The sequence below is a fragment of the Rhincodon typus genome, chromosome 13 (genome assembly GCF_021869965.1).
Source record: "Rhincodon typus isolate 14 chromosome 13, sRhiTyp1.1, whole genome shotgun sequence".
Taxonomy (NCBI): domain Eukaryota; kingdom Metazoa; phylum Chordata; class Chondrichthyes; order Orectolobiformes; family Rhincodontidae; genus Rhincodon; species Rhincodon typus.
Window position 1 is genome coordinate 72,848,051 of NC_063344.1, and position 13,664 is coordinate 72,861,714.

General features: G+C 41.5%; 1 protein-coding gene across 2 annotated transcripts in view; it reads left to right on the plus strand.

Moving 5' to 3' along the window:
* The window catches only part of LOC109923277 (solute carrier organic anion transporter family member 2A1-like), a 168,324-nt gene that overhangs the window by 40,241 nt on the left and 114,419 nt on the right, over positions 1 to 13,664 (plus strand). The window contains exon 4 of one of the 2 annotated variants that reach the window (XM_048604665.1): positions 11,576 to 11,713. In XM_048604665.1, the coding sequence (XP_048460622.1) occupies positions 11,576 to 11,713 (138 nt within the window). Of the gene's footprint in view, positions 1 to 11,575; positions 11,714 to 13,664 lie in introns of those variants that run through there. The other variant, XM_048604666.1, reaches the window with a different exon arrangement.

Below are 13,664 nucleotides of genomic sequence, written 5' to 3' on the forward strand. Positions count from 1 at the left end.
GCTACAATTAATACCCATAAGGGTTTGTAACAACATACAACACTACCTTTTGGGGTATCATCAGTCTGTACCATTTTCCAGCAGACAATGGAGAATATTTTACAAGGTCTACCCCAGGTCACCATTTATTTAGATGAAATGCTAATAACCAATAAAGGGCATTTAAAGAACTTGGGCATTGTGCTTAAACGTTTAACTGGACCCGGTGTGAAAATGTCCCTGGAGAAGCTACAGGAAAAAGAATGGGCCTATGTCCCAGGACTTAGAGAGAGAGAGAGACATGTAGTGACTGGAACAAGGTCAGCTAGGTGGATCTCATAAAATGTGAGTTCCCTGATTGGAGCTGTTAACCTGGTCCAATCAGGGAACCCTGGCTGACGGATATAAATCGGATTCCTGACCCTAAGGGCTGACTCTGAGCTACCTGGTCAGAATCCATGGACTTAAAAAAACATAAACAGGAATGTCAGGGTTCTGTTTACGTTAGGAGCTGACTCTGTGCTAGTTGGGTCAGTGTCATGTGCTATGCATGTGTAACTAAATAGTGACTTGGTGATGGGATATCGCTCTTTGTGGAGTTATTCCTAGGGAAATATGCTCTTGTTAAGACAAGCATAACCATGCTTTCACTGGCTGCTTCCTATAGCGCCATCTGCTGGTATACTTCTGTGGTCACTCCAAGTAATTTTGCAGAAATTATTGTTCGAAAATGTTACAATTCTTTCTACTTTCAGTGAGCAAGGAGTACCATGTTTAAATGATTAATTTCTAAAATCGAGCCAAGAAATCTTGAGCATGACTTTCATTCAACCTTTGTTTTAATTTTGTGGTGTGCCCAGTTAAATACAATAAGTCATAGAATCCTACAGTATGGAAGTAGGCTACAAGGACCCTCTGAAGAGCATCCCACCCAGACCAGCCCCCCACAACCTATCCCTGTATTTCCCATAGCTAATCCACCAACCCTCACACCCCTGAACACTATGGGCAATTTATCTTGACCAATTCACCTAACCTGCACATTTTTGAACTATGGGAGGAAACCAGAACACCCAGCAGAAACCCATGCGGGGAGAATGTGCAAACTCCAGCTTCGGGCAACTGTCTGTGTGGAATCAAACCTGGGTCCCTGGCACTGTGTGGCAGCAGTGCTAACCACTGAGCCGCTGTGCTGGCACCTAAGATGAGAGGTTTGTCACCTGATCATTGAGAAGATGGATTCCCTTCTCACAAATAGAATGTTAGCTGACCTCGGGTGTGGTGCCATTTGACTCACATCATTCCCCTGAGTTGTCAATGTCAGAATTAGATTCAGTGCTTTGAAAAAGGATTTGTTCTGTCTGATGATTTGTTAGCTGGCAAAGACCATTGATTCTTGTATCAGCAGCAGCAAGTGGTTAGATGTCATGGAGGCTGTATACTTTCCAAGATGTTTCATAAACATTTTACTGGTAGGAATCTGTATTTACACTCATTGATCCTTCTCTTCTTGATCATGTTCCCCTACATGGAATCATACAGCATGGAAATAGAGCCTTCAGTCCAACTCATCTATGCTGACTAGGCTTCCCAAACTAAACTATCCCATTTGCATGAGGTTTGGCCCATGCCTGTTTAAACCCTTTCTATTCATGTACCTGACGAAATGTGTTTTGAATGTTGTAACTGTACCTGCATCTACCACTTCTCCTGGCAGTTCATCCTACATACAAGCCACCCTCTGTGTGGAAAAGGTTGCCTCTCAGGATAAATTTTAAACCTTACTCATCTCACCTTAAAATTATGCCATCTAGTTTTGAACTCTCCTACTCTCAGGAAAAGACCATTGCTAGTCACCTTATTCATGCCCCTCATGATTTTATAAACCTCCATAAGGAAACCCCACAATCTCCTATGCTTCAGGAGAAAATGTTCCAGCCTATTCAGCATTTCATTGATTATCATGTTGATTATCAGCCCATGGAGTAACTCAGGAAGATTTACGTATTGTTTGTATCAAAGTGAATGTGGCTGGAAACTTTCCTGTTGTCAAGGAGCCTTGAAATGGAAACAGGATGAGCCTTCACTTGGGCTTGAGAATCTGTAATTGAGGGTAAAAGGGTTGAATTTTTATTTCTGATGCTTTATAATAAGACTGTGTTTCAAATATAGTGTAAAATAATTCTTTAACTTGTTTTCTGTTGTGTGCAATAATCCTTGTTATTTTTGTTAAACATGTATTGGCAGCATTTTGTGAATATGTGAATTAAGGGTTATGGTGAGTGGGCGGGTAAGTGGAGCTGAGTCTCAAAAAGATCAGCCATGATCTTATTAAATGGCAGGGCAGGCTCGAGGGGCCCGATGGCCTACTCCTGCTCCTAGTTCTTATGTTCTTATTGAGTGACCACCACACTGCAAAATACAGCGTTTTGGCTAAGATTCAGCTTGACATGGAGAAAAAATATCTTGAATTAAAACAAAAACAGAAGTGAATTGGAAATGGTAAAGAATGAAAAGCAAAAAGTAATGGAAAGGGAAGAGGTAAAACAAAGAAAAAGGTGGAGAAATAGCATTACAAAAATTTGAAATCCAAAGAGAGAGAGGGGGACACCTCTGACAATATTTACTTGGCTAGAAAAATAAACTGAGTAAAGGAAGAAAGAAGAGTTAGTAGCTTACAGGATGATTCTAATACCCATAAGGTATTTGATTTAACAAGAAAACTGCATTTTATACCTACATTTGTAGAAGGTAAAATTAAAAATATTTCATTCCATTTGAAAAAATATCTGAGGTAGAAGTGGCCATAGGATGCTTGGAACTTAACATTGCAGACTGTTGTGTTCGGTACAGTTATGTGTACGTCTACATCAGTTTGTCAGAAGAGCAATCTACAGACTATGAAGCTATTAAGAGCAATGTCCAATACATATATAGACCTATAGAGTCATAGAGGTCTGGAGCACAGAAAAGGGCCCTTTGGCCCATCATGTCTGTGCTGGTCAAAAAAACAACCATTCTAACTATTCTAATTTCTAGCACTTGGTCTATAACTTTGTATGCCTTGGCATCGCAAGTGCTTTTGAGCGTGTCCCTGAAGCTTATCAAGCAGAACGGTGGCTCAGTGGTTAGCACTGCTGCCTCATGGCGCCAGGAACCTGAGTTCAATTCCCCCCTCGGGTGACTGTCTGTGTGGAGTTTGCACGTTCTCCCCGTTTGTGCATGGGTTTCCTCCGGGTGCTCCGGTTTCTTCCCACTGTCCAAAGATGTGCAGCCTAGGTGGATTGGCCATGCCAAATTGACCACAGTGTTCAGGAATGTGTAGATTACGTGGGTTATAGGGGGATGGGTCTGGGTAAGGTGCTGTGAGAGTCGGTGTGGAGTTGATGGGCTGAAGGACCTGATTCCACACTGTAAGGAGTCTAAGTCAAAATTAGGACTAAAAGCAAGAAACAGATATTTGTAGCATATTCAAGAGAAAAAGAAATGCTATTGGATCAGTGGTTCCAATTACAGAAGTTCAAGGGAAAAACAAATAAACAGGAGGGAAATCATGATTATGGTAGAATTCAGAAGTAGTACTCTTGTTATCATCAAAACATATTTAGATGAGCATAAAGTATCAAAGATCTGAGCAGTTGCAGTTGTAATGGACCACAATGATGTCTCACTCAGTCACATGTGGGAATCTGGTCATATAGGATTCGACAAGGAATAGAAAATCTGGGGATGCCATAGATATTAGTTTTAGGAAACAAACTGAAAGATACCAAAATATTAAAGGAGAAAGACTCGTACCTAAATGTGAAATAAAGAAAATAGCATGCTTTCTTTCTAACAAGACTGGACATACTCAAACTAATTGCAGGAAAATTAAATGGGTGACTTGTTAATAAAATGAATGCCTAAGGAATCCTAAGAAAAGGGTGTATCAGGAAAGGCAGTGGATGCAGCTGTAGTACAAGTGGAATGTATCCCCTCAAAACCTATTAGGAATGGATAGATGACTCAGGAAAGTCAAGAAAATTCTTCCTTCATTTTTGCTAAAGAGAATCAAACTGCTGGAGACTCAAAATATTTTATTTCAAAGGGAGAGGTATTTCCTTATTCTTCCAATCAAGAAGGTAAACCATCAAAGGTATTGAAAGATAGTAGAGAAAGGCGATTGCTGATGCTGACTTCTGATAGAATTTGTCATCCAGAAGAGTTGATGAAAGAAAAAAATATGAATTTAATGTATGCACCAAGGTCACAAACTAATCCCATTACAATATTTAATGCGAAATTTGTATACACAGAACAGGGATGTTGATGAGGAAGTTGCAATAGAAAAATGAAATTGCCCATTAAAAATGTTTTTTTTCTGTGAGACTTGAGAGTTCTTGTGCACAAAACAGAGAAAGCTAGCACACAGGTGCAGCAAGGCTAATGGAATTTTGGCCCTTATTTCAAAGAGTCTGGAGTATAAGAGTAGGGAAGACTTACTGCAACTGTATAAGGTGCTGGTGAGATCACAACTGGAGTACTGTGAGCAGTTTCAGTCCCCTTATTTAAGAAAATATATGATTTCCATTGGAGGCAGTTCAGTCTCATTGAAACATAAAGAATTCTTAAGCAGCTTGACAAAGCAAAGGCTGAGATATTGTTTCCTCTCGTAGGACCAGAGACATAGTCTCATAATAAAGGGGTGCCAATTTAAGACTGAGATGAGGAGGCAGTTCTTCCCTCAGAGGGTTGAGATTCTTTGGAAGCCCTTGCCACAGACAGGTAGGGAGACAGAGTCCTTCTGTACATTTAAGGCTGAGCTAGATTCTTGATCAGAGGGAATTAAGGGTCATGGGAAAATGCAGGGAAGTGAACATGGAGTGTCAGATCAGCCATGATCCTATTGAATGGTACAGTGGGCTTGAGAAGCCAAATGGCCCAACAACTATTCTTACTTCTTATGGGCAGGTATTACAAAGGCTCATAATATTTTATTATTATGAAACTTGGCTTCTAACATGGATAGAAATACGTATGTCTTCAAGTTTGATTGGTATCTTCATATTGTGTGCAACATTAGTAAGAACATAGTTTTAAGAAGAAGAACATAGTTTTAGTTTCATTTTAAGCTGTGGGTGTGATATTGGGATGTCTGGTAATGTGTGTACATGCGTTTAAATGAGACATTTGAAAAAAACTTTGAGGCAAACAGATCAATACATTAGAAAACCAGAGCTTGAGCCCAGCAGTAATTGACTTCCGACTTGGGAAGAAATAGAAACACATTTCTGCCATCTGAAAGGCTAGTGAGTGGGTAGCTTTCAGAGAGAAAAAGCCTGTAGCACCAGCAGTGCCATTTAATAATGTTGGTCAGGGCAGAAGAAAAGTTGGGAATGCTTAAAAATTAGTAAGAGAGAAGTAGACATTTTTTTAAAAAATGTGAAAATAAACAAAATGAGGTGGAATAACTGTAGCAGGTTTGGTAGCGTCCGTGGAGAGAGAAATAGTGTGAACATGTTCAGTCCAAACTACTTTATCAGAACTGATTTGAACATAAAGGGATATAACCGAGTTCTTTGCTGAGCATAGAACATTTAGTATTAAGTGCAAAGTCAGAGTATGTAGTGGTAACACAATGAGAAGTAAGATTAGAAGAAGAGATGGGATCGAAGGGAAGGGAAGGGAAGGGAGGAAGGATCCAGAAAGGTATTGGAACTTGTGATCAGAAGGCTTTAGGGTGCCATTACAGAAAGACATCCTGTAGTATTATTGAATGTGAGTTTGAGGAACTCGTGCTAAGAAGTAAGTGAGCTATATTAACACATGGCTTAAGGGTCTTGTGAAGAGACATTAACTAAAGAAGATTGTATGGAGTGAATGCAGACATTTTCTGGAAAAGAAACAAAGTTCAGTATGCCAACTGAACAAGGATCTTTAAAGTGGAAACATGGTGATGTTTCACTGAGGCTTAAGTATTCGTAAGGTTATTGTTGTTAAGAGTAAAATGATTGAATTATTATTTCTGATATTTATTACATTTCAAACTGTTTTAAATATTTCTTATGTAATGTAAAATAATTCATGTTAGTTTCCTTTTTCTTCTTGTGTGCTTTGACATTCTGTTATTAAAACATTGTTATTCTCTTCCGAGAATTTTCAGTGACAGATCATAAAAGTAATCAAATTGCAAAAATACACATTGTGGACGATTAAGCAAGGTTTTACTCTGGGATTTGACTCCTCTAGTGTTTCCATCAGCTGGAATCATAACACTCTGAAGTTCACTTTCATTGGAACCATAGAGGAGCATGTCATTAATGTGCCTTCAAATCCTGCAAGTGCAGACTGAATTATGTGCTGAAATACTCTTGTCTTTGGCTCTGAGCACCATTACAATCTGTTCCACTTGCACCTTCTCCTCCTCTGTCTACAGCATAAAAAGACGCAACTTTCCAACTGCTTTCAGTTCTGAAGAGGAATCATACTGGACTCAAAATGTTAACTGTGTTTCTCTTGCCTCAGGTGCTGCCAGGCCTGGTGGATTTCTCCAGCATTTTCTATTTTTTTTTCACATTTCCAGCATCTGCAGTACTTTGCTTTTATTATGCAGAAATATCTCAGATGCTAAATTAATCCAATATTGATTCTTAAATAAAGTGAATGGAAAATAATGTAGGACACCTCGATTCTTCTACAAACTCAATTTACGACATCCTACATTGGTGTTGAGTTTAGTCAAGTGTTTAGCATAATGCACATTCTCTATGAAAGCATTAATATTCAACCTTTCAGACCATCAAGTCTGCTCTGCCATTCACAGAAGTCATAGTTGATCTGATAATTCTCAACTCCACTTCCCTGCCATTTCCCCAGAATCTGGTTGATGCCCTTACTGACTAAAGATCTCTCTTGAATATACTTAATGACCCAGCCCAAACAGCACTCTATGGTAAAGAATTTCACAAATTCGCAAGCTTCTGAGAGCAGAAATTCCTTCTCATCCCTGTTCTAACTGGGCAACCACTTATTCTGAGATTACACTGTCTGGTCCCATACTTTTTCACCAGGAGATGCAACCTTTCCACATTTACCTTGTAAAAAGACGTAAAAAGACTCCTAAGGATCCTTCAGTAATGTTACCTGTCATTTTCCTGAACTCCAATACATACAGGCCAACCTATTCAATCTCTCCTCATAAGAAAATCCCTGGGATCAATCTGGTGAACCTTAACTGGACTGTCTCCAATGATAGTATATCTGTCCTTAGATAAGGGGACCAAAACCATTCAGTCTTTCAGCTGTGGACTGATTAGTGCCTTTATATTTGAGCAGGAACTCCCTATTTTCTAGACTCCATTCCCTTTGAAATGAAGACCAGTGTTCCATTTGCCTTCCCTATTACCTTCTGAACATGAATTTTTTTTTATGATTTATGTTCAGACTTTCAAATCTGTTTGCACTGCAGCTATCACAATTTTTCTCCCTCATCTCCTTGCCGCCGAAGTGCATAACCTCACATTTTCCGACATGACATTCCATCTTGTCAAGCTTTTACCACACACTTAGCCTGTCCATATCCCTCTAGACTGTGTGTGTCGCTCATATTTGCCTTTCCATCTATTTTTGTATCATCCTCGGACATGGCTAGAGTACATTCACTCCCATCATCCAAGTCGTAATCAGCAAGTGATAGACAGAATTAGCGATCGCACAACCAAAAGACCAGAACTTAGTTAAATGATGCAGGAGTTGTTTCTGACATCAAGAGAGCCCTCACTGAACTTCTCCCAAGATTGTACCACGTTTCTCATCATAGCACATCATCCAGGTCTATATCCGATTTCATACTTTAATTCAAGCTAGTTCGAATACCCTAATTTTTCCCTCAGAATCTTTTAGTCAAGTTTAGCTGATCTCTAGAATCTAATCTTTGACATATACGTAATCGCAGTTCTGTATTTTTTTTTTAGCAATTTGATGTCACCACTAGCTCTCTCACTTAGCTGCAGATGATGCATCATTCTCGTTGCGTTTCATTCTGAATGGAATGTGCATCAATCAATCCCTGCAAGAGGCCAGCGAGGCTTACCAGGACACCAACCTGTGTGCTATCCACGCCAAGCGAGTCACCATCATGCCCAAAGACATCCAGCTGGCCCGCCGGTTCCGCGCCTAAACGGAGCGTGCCCGGCCCTGCACATTGACCCCGAGAAAGACAACAGCCACTAAACTATCCAGAGAGAGTTGAACTGATACGTGATGTGCGCTTCGTTGTTATATTCCCATGTCTTGTTATTATTGCACCGGGTTAATTCAGCTGTAATTGCAGGAACTGAATCTGGCTGAGAAACAAATTTGTGACATAAATTAAAAGTCAAGAAGCGTAGTGAAATTATAAATTGACATTTTAAGTGACCACAAAACATAATTGAAGTACGAGCTCCCTGTATGCAAGAGATTAGAAATTCACGATAAAAACTCTGTTCATTGCCTCTCTCGGCGTTTCCTCCAGCTCTACTTCCAGCCTCCTGTTTGTTTACTTTAGATTCCAGCATTTGAGGGTTTTTTTTGTCTGTAACTGTGACCGTGCCTGACAAGGACTGCGGAGAAAAATGGCGCCAAATCGTTAAACACTTTCTTTCAAATTTGGAAATCCCGCCAAAATGTAGAAAGTAATAGGGCAGGACTAGTGATTGCTGTGATAGTGAGGGAACAGTTTCAGTTTATGATTGTAGTTCTGTTAGTTATTTAATAATATATAGGGGGTGGCACAGTGGTTAGCACCGCTGCCTCACTGCGCCAGGGACGCGGGTTCGATTCCACCCTCGGGTAACTGTGTCAAGTTTGCACATTCTCCCCGTGTCTGCGTGGGTTTCCTCCGGTTTCTTCCCATAGTCCAGACTAGGTGGATTGACCATGCTAAATTGCCCGTAGTATTCAGGGATGTGTAGATTAGATGGGTTTATAGGGGGAAGGGTTGGTGTGGACTTGTTGGGACAAAGGGCCTGTTACCACACTGTAGGGATTCTATGAATGTGCCCACATCCGCCAACTAACCTGAGGCAATGGATGGTGCTTAGACATTGGGCGTAACCCCTGAGGTCCTCTCCTCCTCAGAGATCAATGACTACACCCTCTGGGTAGTTGGCTGCTGGGGCCACTGAATGATCAGTTGCAGAAAACAGAATGATTAGTACCACATGACACAACAGATTAAGGCAGCGCTAAGACTGTTAAAGCTCACACTGAAAGAGGCACCACGGCTTGCAGCATAAAGAGGGATGCAGCTGCCCTCAATCCCTCTCAGCCCCGGCAGAGACATTCAGACACTCCCCCTCCATAACTGGAGCTCCAGCCTCTCCATTGCCAAGACTGGCCACCTTGATATCTAGTCAACTCCAGAATCTCTTCCTCCACAGCTGTCATGATCACCAACACACCTCTGCACTTTCCTAGGCAGTTTGGCCCCTCTTCTTCTGCCAAGGTGAATGGTACAATGCTGAATGATCTGACTTCTGAGACCTGACTGCAGCCTTTGGTGCCTGGATCTTGTCAGTGGCTTAGTGAAGTGCTACAAGGGACGGTGCTGGAGCATCAGTGATTTATAATTTATATTAATGGCTTAGATAAAGAGACAGAGGTATTGTATCTAAGTTTGTTGTGGTTGGTTGGCTCGCCGAGCTGCTTCGTTGTTCCACAGACGTTTCATTACCCTGCTGGGTAACATCATCAGCGCAGCCTCAGTGATGATGTTACCCAGCAGGGTAATGAAACGGAGATAACAAGGCGTACAGCTGGATGAACACAGCAGGCTGAGCAGCATCAGAGGAGCCGGAAAGCTGACGTTTCGGGCCTAGATCCTCCTTCAGAAATCAGGTAATGAAACGTCGGCGGAACAACGAACCAGCTCGGCGAGCCAACTAACCACAATATCCATAACCCAAGCTGCAAATCTACTCTGAAACCTTAGTATCTAAATTTGGTAATGATACAAATTTCTTTGGGAATGTAATCCATGAGGATGACATTGAGGTCGTGGAGAGATATCGATGAGTTACGTGAGTAAGCGACAAGTTGACAGTCGCAGTGTAATGTGGGAAACTGTGAAATAATTCATTTTGGTCGGAGGAGTGAGCAGAAAAAATTTTAATACATGTGAAAGTAGTGAAGTATTGATGTCAAAAAGACTTCACATTCTTGGCTAAGAATGTGGAAACAGCATTAAGATACATCAAACGATTAAAAAGCGAAATGGCATGTGGTCTTTATTGCAAGGGGATTGGGGTACAGGAATTAGGAAGCCTTGTTATGTCATATAATGTCTTAGAGAGAACACATTTGGAAAATAAACAGAATATAGAGCAGGAGTAGGCCATTCAACCCTTTAGCCTGCTCCGCCATTCAAAAAGATCATCACTTTCTTCCCATAACCAGAATAATGCCTTGGTTTCTGTATTTACGAAGCACGTAACTGCATTGGAGACAGTAGAGCAAAGGTTCACTAGATTGGTCCCTGAGATGAAAGGGTTGACTTATGATGAGAGCCTGAGTAATTTGTCTCTATATTCCCTGGAGGACAGGTAATGTTATTGAGTCACATAGGATTTTGAAGGAGTCTTATAGAGTTGCCACTAGGATTGTTTCCACTGGTCAAGGAATCCAAAACACAGTTTAGGTGTAAGGGCTGATCATTTTAGCACCGAGATGAGGAGAAATTACTTTTCTCAAATGGTCATGAATCTATGGAATTCTCTTCAGAGAGTTATGGATGCTGCGTCATTGAAGATATTTCAAACTGGACTGGATAGATTTTTGGTGTCAGGGAATCTCAGGATATGAGCTGGCGGGAAAATAGACTTGAAGCCAAAGGCCAGCCATGATCGTATTGAATCGGTTGTATCAGTGGGCTGTGTAGTCTACTCCTGCTCCTATTTCTTGCATTCTTGACATATTTTCATGTGTCTACTGCTTCTGTCCTTTTGGTGGTGGTTTACACGACAGGGTGGAAATAATGCTTATGTTGCTAACTACTTATACTATAAGGTCTCAGTTCTGAAGTACCAATTGTAGAATCTCACTCTTGCTTTATGTGAAATCAATAAAAGTAAATGTTCCCAAATGCTTAGGGGGCAAGTCTCAATTTGTGGGCAGCACAGTGGTTAGCACTGCTACCTTACAGTGCTAGGGACCCAGATTCGATTCCAACCTTGGGCAACTGTCTGTGTGGAGTTCGCACATTCTCCCCATGTTTGCATGAGTTCCTCCCACATTCCAAAAAAGAGCATGTTAGGTGGTTTGGCCATGCTAAATGCCCATAGTGTCCAGGGATGTGCGCGCTAGGTGGATTAGCCATGGAAGATGCAGGGGTACAGGGATAGGTTAGGGGTTGGATCTGGATTGAATGCTCTTGAGAGGATCGTTGTGAACTCGATGGACTGAATGTCCTGCTTCAACACTGTAGGGATTCTATGCTTGTCACGCAACAATGGCTTCAGGATACTTTATCTATACTTGGACTAATTTTTAACAACACTTACATTTGAAGATGCTTTGAAGGTTGAGAAATTGTTGCAGACAGGGTCCCCTAACTATTGTTCCTTCTTCTTTTCAGCTGTTTGTTCTGTGCCATGGAATGCTGCAGTGTTCCCAGCTCCTGTACAGTGCCTACTTCAAAAGCAGCATCGTTACCATTGAGAAACGATTTGGGCTCTCCAGCTTCTCGTCTGGCTTCTTGTCCAGCCTGCATGAGGTATAATAGTAGAAACAAGCCACAGTTTAGCCCAAGACTGATGTAGTTCTGAGAGAGTTAAACTCCAGATAGACAGGGTTGTTTTGGATTTAAACACAGGACAGGCATGGGTCTGTGGGAGGTCAAAGAACAACAAACAGCATAGGAACATGACCTTCAGCCCACCAAGCCTGTGCCAACACATGGCACCTTTCTAAACTAAAAAAACTTCTTGTATCTGCATGATCTGTATCCTTCTATTCCCGGCCTATTCATGTATCAGTCTTGTGTCTATTCCCTGTCTATTAATGTATTGATCTTGTGGGAATAACCGAGTCAGTCACAGCCAGAATTCTGAACAATTGGGCTACTCCAGAAGTGAAGGGAGATCACAGGACAAGGAGGCACAGGGGTATGTTTTTTGATAAGTTTTTAAGTTCATCTAAATTTAATCAAATTTGAACTAGAGCTACAAAAACAGAAATTGCTGGGAAAACTCTGCAGGTCTGACAGCATCTGTGGAGAGAAAGCAGAGTTAACATCTTGGGCCCAGAAAGCCGCATGAGACAAACTGTTGGATGAAGCAAACTGTTCTAGTGGTGGAAGGAACAAGATCCTGATTTAAGGTGATCATAGTGGAGGCAGATTCAATCGAGGCTTTAAAGAGGGATTTAGATCAACATCTGAAAAGAGAACAATTGTAGGGTTGCATAGAAAAGGTGCTGGTGTGGGATGAGGTAAATTGTTCTTGTAGGGGCCAGCACAGACACAATAGGCTGAATGGTTTCCTGTGATGTGATCATTTAACAGTTATAGAGTCATAGAGCTGCATAGCATCGAAACAGACCTTTTGGTCCAACTCATTCATGCCAACCAGATATCCTAAATTAATCTAGTCCCATTTGCCAGCATTTAGCTGGTATCCCTCTAAACCCTTCCTATTCACATACCAATTCAGATGCCTTTTAAATGTTGTAATTGTACCGGCCTCTACCACTTCAACTGGCGGCTCATTCCATACATGTACCACCCTCTATGTGAAAAAGTCACCCCTTATGTCCCTTTTAAATCTTTCCCTCTAACCTTAAACCTGTGCCCTCTAGTTTTGGACTTCCCTATCATAGGGGAAAGACCTTGGTTATTTACTCTATCCATGCCCCTCATGACTTTATAAACTTCTGTAAGGTCACATGTCAGCCTCCAACACTCGACAGAAAATAGCCCCAGCCTATTCAGCCCCTCCCCATTGGTCAAATTTTCCAACTTTGGCCACATCCTTGTAAATCTTTTCTGAACCCTTTCAAGTTTCACAACTTAATTCCTATGATATTGAACGCAGTATTCCAAAGTGGCCTAACCAATGTCCTGTACAGCCGCAACATGACCTCCTCCCAACTCCTATACTCAATGCACTCACCAATAAAGACAAGCATATCAAATGCCCTTTTCACTATCCTGCCTACCTGCAACTCCACTTTCAAGTAACTATGAACCTGCATCCAAGTTCTCTTTGTTCAGCAATACTTTCCAGGACACCTTACCATTAAGTGTATAAGTCCTGCCCTGATTTGCCTTTCCAAAATGCAGCACCTCACATTTATCTAAATTCAACTCTATCTGCCATTCCTCATCCCATTGTACTGTGAGGTAACGGTCTTGGCTGTCCACAACACTTCCAATTTTGGTGTCAACTGCAAAATTACTAACCATACCTCCTATATTCACATCCAAATCATTTATATAAATGACAAAAAGCAGTGGACCCAGTACCAATCCTTGCAGCACACCGCTGGTCACAGGCCTCCAGTCTGAAATGCAACTCTCCACCACCACCCTCTGTGTCCTACCTTTGAACCAGTTCTGTATTCAAATGAAGTGCAGGGCTGGATGAACACAGCAGGCCAAGCAGCATCATAGGAGCAGAAAGGCTGACGTTTCGGGCCTAGACCCTTCATCTGATGAAGGGTCTAGG